At 41.1% G+C, this 20,711-nt stretch overlaps 1 protein-coding gene across 5 annotated transcripts in view; it reads left to right on the top strand.

Moving 5' to 3' along the window:
- Nucleotides 1–20,711, top strand: part of LOC139754602 (lysosomal alpha-glucosidase-like) — a 328,644-nt gene that overhangs the window by 38,039 nt on the left and 269,894 nt on the right. For all 5 annotated transcript variants that reach the window (XM_071672033.1, XM_071672031.1, XM_071672035.1 and 2 more), the window contains exon 6: nucleotides 9,565–9,739. In XM_071672033.1, coding sequence (XP_071528134.1) covers nucleotides 9,565–9,739 — 175 coding nt within the window. The remainder of the gene's footprint in view (nucleotides 1–9,564; nucleotides 9,740–20,711) is intronic.

The raw sequence follows: 20,711 nt of genomic DNA, 5'->3' as shown, positions 1-20,711 counted from the left end.
ATGGTTTACCTCAATCGCTTCACATGCCCTGCTTCAGTCCATTTACAGCGTGTCGACCCTCTTATACCACATCGTTCCAATTCACTCTATTCCTTGCACACCTCTCACCCTCCTGTATGTTCAGGCCCCAATTGCTCAAAATCTTTTTCACTCCATCCTTCCACTTCCAATTTGGTCTCCTGTTTCTCCTTCTTCCCTCCACCACTGACACATATATCCTCTTTGTCAATCTTTCCTCACTCAGTCTCTCCATATGTCCAAACCATTTTAACACACCCTCTTTTGCTCTCTCAACCACTCTTTTTATTTCCACATCTCTCTCTTACCCTTTCATTACTTAATCAATCCACCTCACACCACATATTGTCCTCAAGTATTTCATTTCCAACCTATCTACCCTCCTCCATACAACCTTATCTCTTGCTCTCCAAGATAATGTTCTCTCCTTCCATACTTTCTTCATCGCTCCCAGAACCTTTGCCCCCTCCCCCACCCTGTGACTCACTTCCGCTTCCATGGTTCCATCCACTGCTAAGTCCACTCCCAGATATCTAAAACACTTCACTTCCTCCAATCCTTCTCCATTCAAACTAACATTCCAATTAACTTGTCCCTTAACCCTACTAAACCTAATAAACTTGCTCTTATTCACATTTTCTCTTAACTTTCTCCTTTCACACACTTTTCTGAGCTCAGCCACCAACCTCTGCAGTTTCTCACCCGAATCAACCACTAGAGTTGTATCATCAGCGAACAACAACTGACTCACTTCCCAGGCCCTCTTATCCCTAACGGACTGCATACTCACCCCTCTCTCCAAAGCTCTTGCATTTACCTCCCTAACCCCCCACCTCATTCCATCCATAAACAAATTAAACAACCATGGGGACATCACACAATTCTGCCACAAAACTATATTCACTGGGAACCAATCACTCTCTTCTCTTCCTGATCATACACATGCCTTACATCCTTGGTAAAAGCTTTTCACTGCTTCTAGCAACTTACCTCCCACACCATATACTCTTCAAACCTTCCACAAAGCATCTCTATCAACTCTATCATATGCTTTCTCCAGCTGCATGAATGCTACATACAAATCCATCTAAGTATTTCACTCATACATTCTTCAAAGCATGTGTACGTGTAGGAAGAGAGGAAAGTGATTGGTTCTCAGTGAATGTAGGTTTGCGGCAGGGGTGTGTGATGTCTCCATGGTTGTTTAATTTGTTTATGGATGGGGTTGTTAGGGAGGTGAATGCAAGAGTTTTGGAAAGAGGGGCAAGTATGCAGTCTGTTGGGGATGAGAGAGCTTGGGAAGTGAGTCAGTTGTTGTTCGCTGATGATACAGCGCTGGTGGCTGATTCATGTGAGAAACTGCAGAAGCTGGTGACTGAGTTTGGTAAAGTTTGTGAAAGAAGAAAGTTAAGAGTAAATGTGAATAAGAGCAAGGTTATTAGGTACAGTAGGGTTGAGGGTCAAGTCAATTAGGAGGTCAGCTTGAATGGAGAAAAACTGGAGGAAGTAAAGTGTTTTAGATATCTGGGAGTGGATCTGGCAGTGGATGGAACCATGGAAGCGGAAGTGAATCATAGGGTGGGGGAGGGGGCGAAAATCCTGGGAGCCTTGAAGAATGTGTGGAAGTTGAGAACATTATCTCCGAAAGCAAAAATGGGTATGTTTGAAGGAATAGTGGTTCCAACAATGTTGTATGGTTGCGAGGCTTGGGCTATGGATAGAGTAGTGCGCAGGAGGGTGGATGTGCTGGAAATGAGATGTTTGAGGACGATATGTGGTGTGAGGTGGTTTGATCGAGTAAGTAATGTAAGGGTAAGAGAGATGTGTGGAAATAAGAAGAGGGTGGTAGAGAGAGCAGAAGAGGGTGTTTTGAAATGGTTTGGGCACATGGAGAGAATGAGTGGGGAAAGATTGACCAAGAGGATATATGTGTCGGAGGTGGAGGGAACGAGGAGAAGTGGGAGACCAAATTGGAGGTGGAAAGATGGAGTGAAAAAGATTTTGAGTGATCGGGGCCTGAACATGCAAGAGGGTGACCGGCGGGCAAGGAATAGAGTGAATTGGATCGATGTGGTATACTGGGGTCGACGTGCTGTCAATGGATTGAATCAGGGCATGTGAAGCGTCTGGGGTAAACCATGGAAAGTTGTGTGGGGCCTGGATGTGGAAAGGGAGCTGTGGTTTCGGGCATTATTGCATGACAGCTAGAGACTGAGTGTGAATGAATGGGGCCTTTGTTGTCTTTTCCTAGCGCTACCTCGCACACATGAGGGGGAGGGGGATGTTATTCCATGTCTGGCGAGGTGGCGATGGGAATGAATAAAGGCAGACAGTGTGAATTGTGTGCATGTGTATATATGTATATGTCTGTGTGTGTATATATATGTGTACATTGAGATGTATGGGTATGTATATTTGCGTGTGTGGACGTGTATGTATGTACATGTGTATGGGGGTGGTTTGGGCCATTTCTTTAGTCTGTTTCCTTGCGCTACCTCGCAGACGCGGGAGACAGTGGAAAAAAAAAAAAAAAATTCTTCAAAGCAAGCACCTGATCCACACATCCTCTACCACTTCTGAAACCACACTGCACTTCCCTAGTCGGATGCTCTGTACATGCCTTCACCCTCTCAGTCAATACCCTCCCATATGATTTCCTAGGAACACTCAACAAACTTATGCCTTTGTTGTTTGAACATTCACCTTTATCCCTTTTGCCTTTGCTCAGTGGCACTGTTCATGCATTCTGCCAATCCTCTGGCACTTCACCATGATCCGTACATACACTGATTATCCTTACCAACCAGTCAATAACACAGTCACCCCCTTTTTTAATAAATTCCACTGCAATACCATCCAAGCCTGCCACCTTGCCAGATTTCATCTTCTGCCAAGATTTCATTACCTCTTCTCTCTTAACCAACCCATTCTCCCTGACCCCCTCACTTCACACACCACCCCGACCAAAACACCGTATATCTGCCTCTCTATCATCAAACACATTCAACAAATCCTCAAAATACTCCGTCTTCTCACTTTATCAATACCTATTATTACTTCCCCACTTACCCCCTTCACTGATGTTCCCATTTGTTCTCTTTTCTTATGAATGTTATTTATTTCCCTCCAAAACAGTTTTTTATTCTCCCTAAGATTAAATGATACCCTCTCACCCCAACTCTCTTTTGCCCTCTTTTTCACCTCTTGCACCTTTCTCTTGACCTCCTGCCACTTTCCTTTATACATCTCCCAGTCATTTGCACTAGTTCCCTGCAAGTATTGTCCAAATGCCTTTCATTTCTCTTTCACTAACAGCCTTACTTCTTCATCCACCACTCACTACCTTTTCTAATCTTCCCACCTCCCACCTTTCTCATTCCACATGCATCTTTTCTGCAAGCCATCATTGCTTCCCTAAATACATCCCACTCCCCTCATGTCATTTGCTCTCTTCTTTTGTCATTCTACACTCAATCTCTCCTTTTACTTCCTCACACAAGTCTCCTTTCCAAGCCCACTTACTCTCACCTTTCTTTTCCCCAACATTCTCTCTTCTTTTCTGGTAACCTCTACAATTCTTCATCTTTGCCTCCACAAGATAATGATCAGACATCCTTCCAGCTGCCCCTCTCAGCACATTAACATCCAAAAGTCTTTCTTTTACATGCCTTTCTATTAACATGTAATCAAGTAATGCCCTTTGACTATCTCTCCTACTCACATATGTATACTTGTGTATATCTCCCTTTTTGAACCAGATATCCCCAATCACTACTCCTTTTTCAGTACACAAATCCACAAGCTCTTCACCATTTCCATTTACACCACTGAACACTCCATGTACACCAGTTATACCTTCAACTGCCACATTACTCACCTTCGCATTTAAATCGCCCTTCATCATAACCCGGTCTCGTGCATCAAAGCTGCTAACACACTCACTCAGCTGCTCCCAGAACACTTGCCTCTCATGATCTTTCTTCTCATGACCAGGTGCAAAGGCACCAATGATTAATCACTCATCTCTCTCTGTCCACTTTAAGTTTTACCCAAATCATTCTAGAATTAACTTACACTCTATCACATACTCCCATAACTCCTACTTCAGGGGTAGTGCTAGTCCTTCCTTAGCTCTTGTCCTCTCACCAGCCCCTGACTTTACTCCCAAGACTTTACTAAACTACTCTTCCTCTTTACCCTTGAGCCTTGTTTCAATTAGAGCCAGAACATTCAATGTTCTTTCTTCCAACATACTACCTATCTCTCCTGTCTTCTCATCTTGGTTACATCCACACAATTCAGACACCTCATTCTGAACCTTCGAGGAGGAGGAGCACTCGCTGCTTGACTCCTTCTGTTTCCCTTTTCAGAAATGTAAATACAAGGAGGCGTGGTTTCCAGCGCTACCCCTGAAGCAGGAGATGTGGGAGTGTGTGATTGAGTGCAAGGAAGTGAATTCTAAGTTGATGTGCTTAAAACTGAAAGTGGATGGAGGGAGATGGGTGATTATTGGTGCTGCCTGGTCATGAGATGAAAGATCATGAGAGTCAAGTGTTTTAGGAGCAGCTGAGTGAGTGTATCAGCAGCTTTGGTGCTTGAGATCAGGTATTAGCGATGAGTGATTTAAATGCAAAGGTGAGTAATGTGGCAGTTGAGGGTATGATTGGTGTACATGGGGAATTCAGTGTTGTGAATGGGAATGGTATAGCTTGTGGATTTGTGTGCTGAAAAAAGACTGGTGATTGGGAATGCCTGTTTTAAAAAGAGAAATATGCATAAGTGCCTGTATGTGAGTAGGAGAAATGGTCAAAGGGCAGTATTCGATTATGTGTTAATCGATAGGTGCGTAAAAGAGAGACGTTTGGATGTTAATGTGCTGAAAGGGGCAGCTGGTGGTATGTTTGATCACTATCTTGTGAAGGCAAAGCTGAAGATTTGTAGAGGTTTTCAAAAAAGAAGAGAATATTGGGGAGAATAGAGTGGTGAGAATAAGTGAGCTTGAAAAGTAGACTTTTGTAAAAGGTAAGAGCAAATGGTATGAGGGAGTGGGTGAGGAATGGGATATATTTAGGGAAACAGTGATGGCATGTGTAAAACATGCATGTGGCATGAGAAAAATGGGAGTTGGGCAGATTAGAAAGGGGAGTGAGTGGTGTGATGAAGAAGTAAAGTTATTAATTAAAGAGAAAAGAGAGGCATTTGGATGGTACATACAAGGAAGGAGTGAAAATGACTGGGAGATATATAAAAGAAAGAGGCAGGAGGTCAAGAGGATGGTGCAAGGGTTGAAAAGAGGACAAATGAGAGTTAGTGTGAAAGATTGTCATTGAACTCTAGGGAGAATGAAGAGATGTTTTGGAAGTAGGTAAATAAGGTGCATAAGATAAGAGAAGAAATGGGAAGATCGGTGAAGGGGGCAGGGGAAGAAGTGATAACAGGTAGTGATGAAGTGAGAAGGAGATGGAGTGAGTATTTTGAAGGTTTGTTGAATGTGCTTGATGATAGAGTGGCAAATGTAGGGTGTTTTGGTTGGGGTGGTGTGTGAAGTGAGTGGGTCTGGGAGAATGGTTTGGTTAAGAGAGAAGAGGTGGTGAAAGCCTTGAGGAAGATGAAATCCAGCAAGGTGGCAGGTTTGGATAGAATTGCAGTTGAATGTATTGTTGATTGTTAGATAAGGATATTCAGTGTATGTATAGATCATGATAAAGTGCTTGAGGATTGGAGGAATGCATGTATAGTGCCATTGTACAAAGGCAAAGGGGATAAAGGTGTGTTCAAACTACAGAGGCATAAGTCTGTTGAGTATTCCTGGAAAATTGTATGGGCAGGTATTGATTAAGAGGGTGACGGCGTGTACAGATATTAGATTGGGGAAGAGCAGTGTGATTTCAGAAGTGATAAAGGATGTGTGGATCAGGTGTTTGCTTTAAAGAAAGTGTTTGAGAAACTTTTAGAAAAAAGTTGGATATGTATGTGGCATTTATGATCTGGAGAAAGCATATGATAGATTTGATGGAGATGCTTTGTGGAAGGTCTTAAGAGCATATGGTGTGGGAGGTAAGCTGATAGAAGTGGCTAGAGGTTTTTATCAAAGATGTAAGGCATGTTTACGAGTAGGATGAGAGGAGAGTGATTAGTTCCCAATGAAGGTCGGTCTGTGGCAGGAGTGTGTGATGTTCCCATGGTTGTTTAATTTGTTTATGGATGGGTTGGTTCGGGGCAAGTATACAGTCTGTTGGGAATGAGAGGGCCTGGGAAGGGAGTCAGTTGTTGTTTGCCAATGATACAGCACTGGTGGCTGATTCAGGTCAGAAACAGCAGAAGTTGGTGACTGAGTTAGGAAAAGTGAGAAAGTAGATAGTTGAGAGTAAATATGAATAAGAGCAAGGTTATTAGGTTCAGCAGGGTTGAGAGACAAGTTTATTGGGATGTAAGTTTGAAGAGAAAAATTAGAGGAAGTGAAGTGTTTTAGATATCTGGAAGTGGACTTAGCAGCAAATGGATTCATGGAAGCAGAAGTGAGTCATAGAGTGGGGGAGGTGGTGTTGAAGAATGTTTGGAAAGAAAGTATGTTATCTCGGAGAGCAAAAATGGGTATATTTGAAGGAATAGTAGTTCCAACAATATCATTTGGTTGAAAGGCAGGGACTATAGATAGGGTTGTACAGAGGATGATGGATGTTTTAGAAATGAAAACAAATGTTTGAGGGTGATATGTGGTGTGAGGTGATTTGATCGAGTAATTAATGACAGGGTAAGAGAAATTTGTGGTAATAGAAAGAATGTAGTTGAGAGAGCAGAAGAGGGTGTGTTGAAATGGTTTGGACATATGGAGAGAATGAATGAGGATTGGTCGACAAAGAGGATATATGTGTCAGAGGTGGAGGGAACGAGAAGGAGGAGACCAAATTGGAGGTGGAAGGATGGAGTGAAAAAGATTTTGAGTGATTGGGGCCTGAACATACAGGAGGGTGAGAGGCGTGTAAGGAATAGAGGAAATTGGAATGATGTGGTATACTGGGGTCGACATGCTGTCAATGGACTGAACCAGGGTTTGTGAAGCAACTGGGGTAAACCATGGGGGGGCCTGGTTGTAGATTGGGAACCGTGGTTTCGGTGCATTACGCATTACAGCTAGAGATTGAGTGTGAAGGAATGTGACCTTTTTTTTTTCTTTTCCTGGTGCTGCCTCACTGAAGCAGGGGGTAGCGATGCTGTTTCCTGTGGGGCAGGGTGGCGCTGGGAATGGATGAAGGCAAGCAAGCAAGAATATGTACATGTGTATATATGTATTTGTCTGTGTATGTGTATATGTGTATGTATGTATGTATGTGTATATGTTGACATGTATATGTATGTCTGTGTATATGTATGTATATGTATGTGTATGTATATGTGTGTTTATATATGTGTAAGTGAGTGGATGTGTTGTTCTTCCTCTGTTTCCAGGGGCTACCGTGCTGATGTGGGAAACGGTGATGAAGTATAATGATTATATAATTAAACCTTTTGTAATCATTTTTGTTTTTAAGAAAAACACTAACAGAAATACTGCACAAGTCAGTATGCCTGAAAATGCTCTATCTATCTATCTGTCAATTTATATATCTGTATCTCTGATGCCTTTTTTCTCCTGGAACTCCCTCAAGAGGATGGCCACAGCAATGGTCCCCAGTACTAGTGAACTTTAGTGCCTCACCCTTAACAGGCCACTGGCCGAGGGCAACCCTAGTGCAGTGTTTGGAGAGGCTCTTAATTAATGCTCTTTCTGACTACCTCTACCTAATGTGTCTACCTAATGTTCCTGCCAAATGTTCCAACCTTCTACTTTTTTCTAATGCTCTTGCCAAATGCTCCTACCTATTACTAATGTTTCTACCTAATGCTCCTGCCTAAATTTTCGTACCTACTACTATCTATTGCTCCTAATATATGCTGAAAGGCAGGGCTCATGCATAGTGTTCACTGTAGGAAAATATAGGGTTAGGAAGAATGAGCTTTATGAGTTAATTTTTGTTGATTGTTATGTGTGACAAGGAGATACTGTATTTTTGTGGAGATAATTCGTGTAGTCCAAGTGTGGATGAGACAGAAAGAAAAAATACTCATGGAGTATTTCATATGCCATACAGTGGTACAGCATAAGTTACAAATTATATAGTACCCATAACTGATGACTCACCAAGTTGACTTGTAAATCACTGTAATCAGAAAATTTCACTTTAGAAATTCTTTTACATTTTAAAACTTTGCCTTCAGCATCCAGCACGCAAGAAAAAGGATTGCAGTTTCTTTACCTAAGAGGATTCTTTGGTCACACTAAATTTTATTTACTAGAGAACATTTATTGGTATTTCTTTATCTAAGGTACTTGAAATATCTCTCTTCAAGGAACCTTTTCTACTGGATCAAGAAGTTGGTCTAGCTTATGATCTACTGATCTGTCTGCCTTACCCATGATATTTGAAAGTGGCTTCTGCGATGGGATTATTATCCCTGTTAGTGCTCTGGGTATCATTTGATGCTCTGTGTAACAGAATGCTATTGACATTAGTGTACATGTGAAATTTGATGTCACAACTTGAATTCCTCACGCTTTGTTGAGTGGCCGTAGATGGCATCTCCCGTACATAAATTGAGTCACCAGAACTATCTCGAGGCCTTGCTAATGCATCTTCTTTTTGGGCTCATCATGTCTCTTGCACCCATTTCCACCAGTAGCACCCACTGCCACTCCCTTGCTAGACTAGCCACTTTTTTCCCCCACTAGAAGTAATTAACTCTTAATTCATAAGATTCTTTTACATGTTGGATGCTTCAGTCAGATAGCAGTATACATTGAGGCTGGGTTTGATAGGTGTTTGTTCAACTATTAATATAGATGAAAAATAATAATTTTATTTGCATCCTTAGATTGGCCAGTCTGGTAAATAATGTGGTTTTCTAAACTAGGAACAGATAAGCCTTGATTCAAAAGAAAAAAGATATTTTAGAATTTTTTGTGCATCTATTCATTAAGAAGAAAAAATAAAACTTTTTACACACTTGGAATGACAAAAAAATCAGTTGATACCAGAAGGGTTAAGTTACATTTCCTTGGAGTTTTGATTGATAATTTGGGTTTGACCAATATCCTTGTTAGTTGCTATCTTTCCTTGGATTGAGTTGAACTCTCATGTGTGACCATAGGAATGTCAGCTTTGTAGATGATGATGCTACTGGGCCCCAATTCAGCATTATGGGTAAGTTTTCTTAATGCTCCTTCTTCAGGTATAGTTTTTTTAGATTGTTTGGTTTCTCTCTTAATCTCATCTCCTTCATATGGGTATACGTTTAGGAATTCATGGGGCATCATTAAGGAAGGAATGTATTTTTTGAAGAATCAAAAACTATTTCTTTACTATGTGTGTATCCCTGTGAGCAGTTTTCATTATTTGCTATAGGCATACAAGGATCTTGCATCCTACAGGCTTAGCTTCCTCTCAGTTGCTTCATGTAAGTTGAAGGATTTTTGGTCTTTAAACCCTATTATTTTCTGTTTTGCAGATTTGATACATTAGGTATGGCTCCCTTGACATATGCAGAGCAGTTTTTACAGTTGTCAACCCGCCTACCTACAAACTATATCTATGGCTTAGGAGAACACCTTGAGGGTCTTCTTCTAGACACTTATTGGAAGCGTCGTGTCCTTTGGAACCTTGATCAAATACCAGAGCCTGGGGTATGTACCATGCATACCATGTCTCTCCATATCTATTTGTTTATACCTCAGATGTGGATTGTTTTAACCCTTTGGCTACAGTATTTGATGAATGTTATGATGTATGATATCCCTTCTCACCACAAAATGCAATAAAAGTCCATGGATGTTAAAAAACTGATTTTACATGCCATGTAGTCTGCCGACCCTCCCTCAACCAGTGAATGGTTTTAGGGATCCAGAATGTGCTGCTTGATATGATGCCTGACTTATACCCCTCACATAAAGAGTGACTTATTCAGCAGACAGATGCCACCCACACACTAATTGATTTCTCTCTCTTTTCTACTTTTAATTTGTTTCCGCTATCATTTAGATAATTTATTGATGATGTAAAAATTTGCTGTATAAGCATGTATTATGTATTATGGTGCATAAATGAAGATTTTGAAGGTGCTGCCTGATATGATGCCTGACTTATACTCCTCACATAAACAGTGACTCATTCAGCAGACAGATGCCACCCACACACTAATTGATTTCTCTCTCTTTTCTACTTTTAATTTGTTTCCACTATCATTTAGATAATTCATTGATGATATAATGTAAAAATATGCTGTATAAGCATGTATTATGTATTATGGTGCATAAATGAAGATTTTTTTCCCATACATGATCGCAGTTTCTCACATAAGCGAGGTAGTGCCAGGAACAGATGATGAAAGGCTACCTACACTCGTATCTATTCTCTAACTGTCATGTTTAATGCACTGAAACCCCAGCTTCCTATCCATAAACAGGTCCCACAGACCTTGCCATGTTACCCCAGATACATCACATCCCCTGTTTCAGTCCATTGACAGCATGTTTATCCCAGTATACTGTATCGTTCCAATTCACTCTATCCCATGCCCGCCTTTCACCCTCCTGCATGTTCAGTCCCCGATTTTGCAAAATCTTTTCCACTTCATCCTTCCATGTCTGATTTAGTCTCCCTATACTCCTTGTTCCATCCACTTCTGGCACATAAATCCTCTTTGTCAACCTTTCCTTACTCATTCTTTCCATATGTCCAAATAATTTCAGCACACCCTCTTCACCTCTCTCAACCACGCACTTTTTATTACCACACATCTCTCTTATCCTTTCATTACTTACTAAATCAAACCACCCCACACCACATATTGTCCTCAAACATTTTGATTCAAACGCATCCATCCTCGTCAGCATAGCCTTATCTTTAGCCAATGCCTTGCATCTATATGATATTGTTGGGACAACTTTTAGTCTTCCCAGAATGTTCTTTCCACACTTTCTTCAGCAGTCCCAGACCCCCCCCCCCTCCTCACCCACCCTATGACTCACTTTCACTCCCATAGTTCCTTTCACAGCCATATCCACTCCCAGGTATCTATAACACTTCACTTCCTCCAGATTTTCTTTGTTCAAAATCACACTTCAACTAGCCTGTCCACCAACCCTGCTGAACCTAATAACTTTGCTTCTGTTCACATTTACTCTCAACTTCCTTTTTTCACATGCTCTTTCAAACTCAGTTACCACTTTCTGTAATTTTTCACTTGAATCCACCACCACTTTTATATCGTTAGCAAACAACTGATTCATTTCCTTAGGCCCTCTCATCCCTCTTTGACTGCATACTTGACCTTCTCTCCAAGATTCTCACCTTTATCTCCTCACCACCTTTATCTCACTCACCACCCTATTCATAAACAAATTAAACGACTGCAGTGACATGACACACCCCTGCCATAGACCAACCTTCACATGGAAGCATTCACTCCTCTTTCTTCCTACTCATACACATATCTTGCACCCTTGATAAAAACTTCTTACTGCCTCTAGCAGCTTTCTTCCCAGTCCATATATTAATAAGATCATCCAGAAGGCATCTCAGTATCATCATGTGCTTTATCCAGATACATAAATGCCACACACAGATCTCTGCACACACAGATCTCTATGTTTCTCTAAGTATTTCTCACACATGTTCTTTAAAGCAAAACCTGATTCACTCATCCTCTGCCTTTTCTGAAACCACACTGCTTCTCTCCATTCTGATGCTTTGTATATGCCCTCACCCTCTCAATTACTACCTTCCCCCTGTTCAACTTACTGGATACACTCAACAAACTTTACCTTTTTAGTGTGAACACTCACCTTTATCCCCCATGCCTTTATAAAATGACACTATACATGCATTTTGCCAGTCCTCTGGCACCTCACCATGATCCGTACATTCATTGAAAATCCTTACCAACCAACCAACAACACAGTCACCCTCTTTCTTAATAAATTCAGCTTCAGTACCATCCACTCCAGCCGCCTTGTCACATTTCATCATATGCAAGGCTTTCGACACCTCATCTCTCTTCACCAAACCACTCTCCATGACTCTCACTTTGCATACCACCCAAACACCTTACATCTGTCACTCTGTCATAAAACACATTCATTAGTCCTTCAAAATATGCATTCCATCTTCACTTTGTCACTGCCTGTTACCACTTCCTCTTTTGCCCCTTCACTGATGTTTCCATTTTTCTCCTCTTTTTTTTTTTTCAAACTATTAACCTCCTCCCAAAACATCTTCTCCCTCACCTTAACTCTCATTTGCCCTCTTAACCTCTTGCTGCTGTCTTGTATTCATCCCCCAACCATTTGCACTGCTTCCCAGTAAGTACCATCAAACACTTCTTATCTTTTTCACAATCAACTTGACTTCTTCATTCCACCACACACTACCCTTTCTAATATGTCCTCCTCCCACCTTTCACATGTCACATGCATCTCTTGCATATGCCAGGACTGCTTCTCAATACCTCCCATTCCTCACCCAATCCCATTTCATTTACTAATCACCTTTTGCCATTCATTGCTCAATCTTTCTTGATATTTCTTCATATGAGTCTCTTTTCCAGGCTTACTTATTCTCACCACTCTCTTCTCCCTGACTTTGTTTCCTCTTTTTTGAAAACCTCTCCAATTCTTCACCCTTGCCACTGCAAGATAGTGAACAGACATCCCACTAGCTGCCTCTCTCTGCGTATTTGCAAACAAAAGTATCTCTTTTACACGCCTATCAATTAATTTATAATACAGTATGCCCACTGACCATCTCTCCTACTCACATGCTTATACTTGTGTATTTCCCTCTTTTCAGGCCAGGTATTCCCAATCACCCGTCCTTTTTCAGCACACAGCTCCACAAGCTATTCGCCATTTCCATTCATAATAGTGAATACCTTGTACCCCCCAAGTATACCCTCAGGTGCCACATTATTCACCTTCAACAAATTTATATCAGCCATCAGTAGTACTTTTTCTCTTACATCAAAACTGTTGACACTCTCACTCAGCAATTTGCTGAGTAAGTGCCTTACTTGAAGGTATGGACTCCTATTTGCATATTTTTACAGATAATGCATAGGTCCTAAGAGAAGTGAAAAGTGAGGAGAATTGCATCAACTTACCTCCCATGATCTTTCTTCTCATGCCCAGCTGCATAAGCGCTGATAATCACCCATCTCTTGTCTTCCACTTTCAGTTTTACCTACATCAGTCTAGAATTTACTTCCTTACACTCTATTACTCACTCCCACAACTCCTGCTTTAGGAGTGGTGCTAATCCTTCCTTAGATCATGTCCTTTCACCAACCCATTTGCAAACCATTCTTTCTCATTACCCATGAGTTTTATTTCAGTCAGAATCAGAACTTCCAGGTTTCTTTCCTTAAACGTATTACCTCTCTCTCCTTTCTTTTCATCTTGGTTATATCCACACACATTTAGGCACCCCAGCCTGAACCTTCGAGGAGGATGAGCACTCCCTGTTTGGCTCTTTCTTCTGTCTTTTAGAAAATGAAAAACAAGAAGGGGGTGTTCCAGGTCCCCACTCCTGCTCCTTTAGATGCCTTTTATGACATGCAAGGAATATGGAGGTAGAATTCTTTCTTCCCCACGCCAGGAGTATGATACAATCCATTGTTGGTGATGAATGTGTACAAGTTGGCAGTTGTTCAGCATTCCTTTAAATCCCCCTCCCCCCCTCTTATTTGTTGCAACTTGCCCATTACAGTTCATTCATCATTATAAGTATGTTTTATGTCTTATAATGCCTAAGTAAAGATATATAATCATAACATATGATGTAAAACGAGGGAACAAATGGGAACATCAGTGAAGGGGTCTAATGGGGAGGTGATAACAAGTAGTGGTGATGTGAGAAGGAGATGGAGTGAGTATTTTGAAGGTTTGTCGAATGTGTTTGATGATAGAGTGGCAGATATAGGATGTTTTGGTCGAGGTGGTGTGCAAAGTGAGAGGGTTAGGGAGAATGATTTGGTAAACAGAGAAGAGACAGTAAAAGCTTTACGGAAGATGAAAGCTGGCAAGGCAGCGGATTTGGATGGTATTGCAGTGGAATTTATTAAAAAAGGGGGTGACTGTATTGTTGACTGGTTGGTAAGGTTATTTAATGTATGTATGACTCATGGTGAGGTGCCTGAGGATTGGCGAAATGCTTGCATGGTGCCGTTGTACAAAGGCAAATGGGATAAAAGTGAGTACTCAAATTATAGAGGTAGGAAGAGAGGAAAGTCATTGGTTCTCAGTGAATGTTGGTATGCGGCAGGGGTGCGTGATGTCTCCATGGTTGTTTAATTTGTTTATGGATGGTGTTCGTAGGGAGGTGAATGCAAGAGTTTTGGAAAGAGGGGCAAGTATGCAGTCTATTGTGGATGAGAGAGCTTGGGAAGTGAGTCAGTTGTTGTTTGCTGATGATACAGCGCTGGTGGCTGATTCGGGTGAGAAACTGCAGAAGCTGGTGACTGAGTTTGGTAAAGTGTGTGAAAGAAAAAAGCTGAGAGTGAATGTGAATAAGAGCAAGGTTATTAGGCACAGTAGGATTGAGGGACAAGTCAACTGGGAGGTAAGTTTGAATGGAGAAAAACTGGAGGAAGTGAAGTGTTTTAGATATCAGGGAGTAGATTTGGCAGCGGATGGAACCATGGAAGCGGAAGTGAATCATAGGATAGGGGAGGGGGCGAAAGTTCTGGGAGTGTTGAAAAATGTGTGGCAGTCGTTAACATTATCTTGGAAAGCAAAAATGGGTATGTTTGAAGGAATAGTGGTTCCAACAATGTTATATGGTTGTAAGGCGTGGGCTATAGATAGAGTTGTGCGGAGGAGGGTGGATGTGCTGGAAATGAGGTGTTTGAGGACAATATGTGGTGTGAGGTGGTTTGATCAAGTAAATAATGAAAGGGTAAGAGAGATGTGTGGTAATAAAAAGAGTGTGGTTGAGAGAGCAGAAGAGGGTGTTTTGAAATGGTTTGGTCACATGGAGAGAATGAGCGAGGAGAGATTGACAAAGAGGATATATGTGTCAGAGGTGGAGGGAACAAGGAGAAGTGGGAGACCAAATTGGAGGTGGAAAGATGGAGTGAAAAAGATTTTGAGTGATCGGGGCCTGAACATGCAGGAGTGGTGAAAGGCGTGCAAGGAATAGAGTGAATTAGAACGATGTGGTATACCTGGGTCAACGTGCTGTCAATGGATTGATTCAGGGCATGTGAAGCGTGTGGGGCAAACCATGGAAATTTTTGTGGGGCCTGGATGTGGAAAGGGAGCTGTGGTTTCAGTGCATTATACATGACAGCTAGAGAGTGAGTGTGAACGATTTTGGCCTTTGTTGTCTTTTCCTAGCGCTACCTCGCACACATGCGGGGGGAGGGGGTTGTCATTTCATGTGTGGCGGGGTGGCGACGGGAATGAATAAGGGCAGACAGTATGAATTAGATACATGTGCATATATGTATACGTCTGTGTTTGTATATATATGTATACGTTGAGATGTATAGGTATGTATATGTGCGTGTGTGGACGTGTATGTATATACATGTGTATGTGGGTGGGTTGGGCCATTCTTTCGTCTGTTTCCTTGCGCTACCTCGCTAACATGAGACAGCGACAAAGTTTAATAAATATGAATAAATGATGTTTTTGATGAGTGTGCTTAAGTTCACAATTTGAGGCTGTGTAGCATCCATTTAGATATTGCGTTTCAATATTTTGAATTTTTAGTAATTTATTGGAGAATTCACTCTCCTTGGAAACATAATTAAAAATCAGTTTTGCAGCTGAAGGGTCAAGCATTAACATTCACCAATCAAACATCTTTGTGTCATCACAGTCATGAGAGGTAATGACACTTTCATGTGCTCTCATTATTTTTTATGAAACTGCATGATGATGGGACCATCTATGTATGCCAAGTGCACAGGAAGGAGCTGTATGAAGACCAGAAGCAGGGTTACTTTTTAGTCGTAACCTTTGGCACATGATACAATTTTTTTCTGCCAATGAGAAAGGGTGCCTGCATTGTTCCAAGGAAATTAGAAAAAATAGAATCAAAACTAAGCTGCAGTTTGGATATGGGAGTGGAAATTTGAATAGAATGAGTAAATGTATTTGAACTGAGATCTTGGCATTAAAGTGGATGGGAATGAGTATGGGCAGCTGTAGGCTTTTAGGAGTGTATAGGTAATACAGTAATAAGTGATTTATTTTTTTTTTTGCTTTGTCGCTGTCTCCCACGTTTGCGAGGTAGCGCAAGGAAACAGACGAAAGAAATGGCCCAACCCGCCCCCATACACATGTATATACATACGTCCACACACGCAAATATACATACCTACACAGCTTTCCATGGTTTACACCAGACGCTTCACATGCCCTGATTCAATCCACTGACAGCACGTCAACCCTGGTATACCACATCGATCCAATTCACTCTATTCCTTGCCCTCCTTTCACCCTCCTGCATGTTCAGGCCCCGATCACACAAAATCTTTTTCACTCCATCTTTCCACCTCCAATTTGGTCTCCCACTTCTCCTCGTTCCCTCCACCTCCGACACATATATCCTCTTGGTCAATCTTTCCTCACTCATTCTCTCCATGTGCCCAAACCATTTCAAAACACCCTCTTCTGCTCTCTCAACCACGCTCTTTTTATTTCCACACATCTCTCTTACCCTTGCGTTACTTACTCGATCAAACCACCTCACACCACACATTGTCCTCAAACATCTCATTTCCAGCACATCCATCCTCCTGCGTACAACTCTATCCATAGCCCACGCCTCGCAACCATACAACATTATTGGAACCACTATTCCTTCAAACATACCCATTTTTGCTTTCCGAGATAATGTTCTCGACTTCCACACATTCTTCAAGGCTCCCAGGATTTTCGCCCCCTCCCCCACCCTATGATCCACTTCCGCTTCCATGGTTCCATCCGCTGCCAGATCCACTCCCAGATATCTAAAACACTTTACTTCCTCCAGTTTTGCTCCATTCAAACTTACCTCCCAATTGACTTGACCCTCAACCCTACTGTACCTAATAACCTTGCTCTTATTCACGTTTACTCTTAACTTTCTTCTTTCACACACTTTACCAAACTCAGTCACCAGCTTCTGCAGTTTCTCACATGAATCAGCCACCAGCCTGGTATCATCAGCAAACAACAACTGACTCACTTCCCAAGCTCTCTCATCCCCAACAGACTTCATACTTGCCCCTCTTTCCAAAACTCTTGCATTTACCTCCCTAACAACCCCATCCATAAACAAATTAAACAACCATGGAGACATCACACACCCCTGCCGCAAACCTACATTCACTGAGAACCAATCACTTTCCTCTCTTCCTACACGTACACATGCCTTACATCCTCGATAAAAACTTTTCACTGCTTCTAACAACTTGCCTCCCACACCATATATTCTTAATACCTTCCACAGAGCATCTCTATCAACTCTGTCATATACCTTCTCCAGATCCATAAATGCTACATACAAATCCATTTGCTTTTCTAAGTATTTCTCACATACATTCTTCAAAGCAAACACCTGATCCACACATCCTCTACCAATTCTGAAACCACACTGCTCTTCCCCAATCTCATGCTCTGTACATGCCTTCACCCTCTCAATCAATACCCTCCCATATAATTTACCAGGAATACTCAACAAACTTATACCTCTGTAATTTGAGCACTCACTCTTATCCCCTTTGCCTTTGTACAATGGCACTATGCACGCATTCCGCCAATCCTCAGGCACCTCACCATGAGTCATACATATGTTAAATAACCTTACCAACCAGTCAATAATACAGTCACCCCCTTTTTTAATAAATTCCACTGCAATACCATCCAAACCTGCTGCCTTGCCGGCTTTCATCTTCCGCAAAGCTTTTACTACCTCTTCTCTGTTTACCAAATCATTTTCCCTAACCCTCTCACTTTGCACACCACCTCGACCAAAACACCCTATATCTGCCACTCTATCATCAAACACATTCAACAAACCTTCAAAATACTCACTCCATCTCCTTCTCACATCACCACTACTTGTTATCACTACTTGTTATGTGACTTATAATTCTTCACTTTTGAGAATTCAGGAAAGTGATGGGTATGATCAGCCCAAATTAAAAATTGTACTATGATTATATTGAAAATCAGTGGCAGGCATCCCTGGTGAACAGGGTCTCTGAATGCCATAGGTAGTGAATTTGAGACAAGCAAGGCTTCAGATGTCAGTGATAACTAGGCTGTATAAGCACCAGTTAAAGATGTATTGATCATGCTCTTTTCTGAGCTTAAGTTCAATAAGTGGTTTTCAGTAGAGCATATTTAATTGAGTTACAGGATAATGCATGTTAGGGAGTTGAAGACTTCATGTTAAAGTGAATTACATTATCATGTATAATGAACTTCATTGGGAATATAAGTTTAACCTTTGATCTTTTAAGAACATGTTTTAATTTGCCTAACATGGCTTCTGCTGCTTTAATTCTTTTGGTTTCTTCTTCCCACCCTCATTTATATTCAAAGTGTGCCATTTCAGTGCATAGAGATGCCATATGTCACTAGCAGCTATAATTTGCATTGGGAAAACTTGTCGTGTCTGTTACCCGCATAACATGGGGGTATGAGGTTTGTCCTTGTCCCTCCCAAGCTGCTTTCTACAGCATTTCCATGCAGCTGTGTATATTAGTAATTGTCTCTAGGGCCATAATTATAGGCTTATTGGTATGGTGGATGTTGAATGGGATATTGATCATGGTAGAAAATTGAACTTGAGTATGATATAGAGAAAATAGGATTGGAATATCCTAGAGCATGTGGTAGCAGGCATATATGTAGATATATGCATGGAGAGCCATTTAAGAAGCTGGATTACCAGCAGGAATACGGAAGAAACACCTTCAATTAATAAAAAATTTTGTCAGTGGAAGAAAACAAAGGATTTATGTCAGAGGAGCCTTTTCCAAATAGACCTATGGAATACCGCTAGGTTCTGTTGTGGGACCATAACTGTTCTTACTTTGAGTAAATGACTTTCTTAAAAGGTATAGAGTTCTATCTGAGTATGTTTACAGATGATGCACTGGTCATTAGAGAAGTGAAAAGTGTCCTTACAAGGGGTCTATACTGAATCAAAAGTTAGTCTGATACATGGTTGATGAAATTCAGCCTGAGTAAATGTAAAGTAATGAGGATGGGGCAGAGTGAAAGAAAGCCTCAGTATGATAACTATCTAGCAGGCAGTAAGTTTCAAGATTCCATTTGTGGAAAGGACATGAGAGTCAACGTTGTCCCTAATCTGTCGCCAGATTCCCACTGTAGGTGACAAACTATCTGCTGGCAAGTATTAGATAGCTTTCAGATATAAAGATAAGGAAATGTTTACCAAGCTGTTCATATCCTACATAAGACCAAAAGCTGTTCATATCCTACATAAGGCCAAAACTAGAATATGCTTCTCAGGTTTGGCCACTGCACCTAAAGAAGCATAGAGTTGATAGAAAAGGTTCAGAGGTGGGCAACGAATATAGCACCATGATTAAGAGAGTTGACTATCAGGGAAAGCTAAGGTTTTGAATTTGCCAACCTTGGAAGAGAGAAGAGTGAGGAGTGACCTAATCACAACCTTCAATTTTTTTGAACATTAGTGATGTAGACAGTAGGGTTATAGGAGCCAGAGGATATGGTGTAAAATCAAGCAAGAAACTTGTTATAATATAAGTATAAAGGCTGAATGGAATAAGATGACTGAGGATGTGGTTAATGCAGATGATACATGAATTTAAAATGATGTATGGTAGTGGAGAATATTCAAGAAATTGGGCCCCAAGAGTGTAAAGCTTCCCCCCCAAACAGTGCAAATAGGTAATTATATTAGAAGCTATATTGGAGATATAAAAAGGACTTGAAAATTGTGAAACATCCTCAGCACTTAGCAGCGCATATACTGTAAATGAGTCACAGTGAATATGATATTCTCATTTATTATGATCATTCACCAACATTTGCATTATTATTTTAGATTATGAAAGTATTTATGTAAACTCAATACTGTACAGAGTCTTTAAGTAAAGGGAAGCAGAGGCTGTGGTTAAATACAGTAACCCCTTTAATGTGGAATCCTCTCTTTATTTATGCCTAATTTACTTACACCAATCCCCCCCCAAAAAAAAGAAAGGCAACCCTCAATATTGATTAGGAACACTAGTTGTGAAGCAAGCAGGAAATGTGGTCAACACTACACACAAACCATGCCAATTGGCAAGTCTCATTAGAGGTATTCATTGGTAGGCACTATCTTTCAAGTGTTCATACATTTGTATATGTTAGTTTGTGCCTGCTAATGAATGTCTTTATTTCTAGGCAGGGATGAAGTGTGTGCCTGTGGGGTTGAAACAGGTTTTTGTTTATGGGTTTTTTCAGTCTGACTGACCTTTGGGAACTATTTTCATAAAACTTGCCATTGTTATCATTAGATTGGAAGAGATTTATATGCCTTTTAGTTACAGCTTTGTTGAATACTGATGTGTTAAGTATAGGTTAGTAGTACTCATGTATCTGTAGATGGCTTTTTGACTAGAGATATAGTGTA

Source organism: Panulirus ornatus, chromosome 17 (assembly GCF_036320965.1).
Source record: "Panulirus ornatus isolate Po-2019 chromosome 17, ASM3632096v1, whole genome shotgun sequence".
Lineage (NCBI taxonomy): Eukaryota > Metazoa > Arthropoda > Malacostraca > Decapoda > Palinuridae > Panulirus > Panulirus ornatus.
The sequence above is the reverse complement of the archived record's forward strand: the minus strand, read 5'-3'. Positions and strand labels throughout refer to the sequence as shown.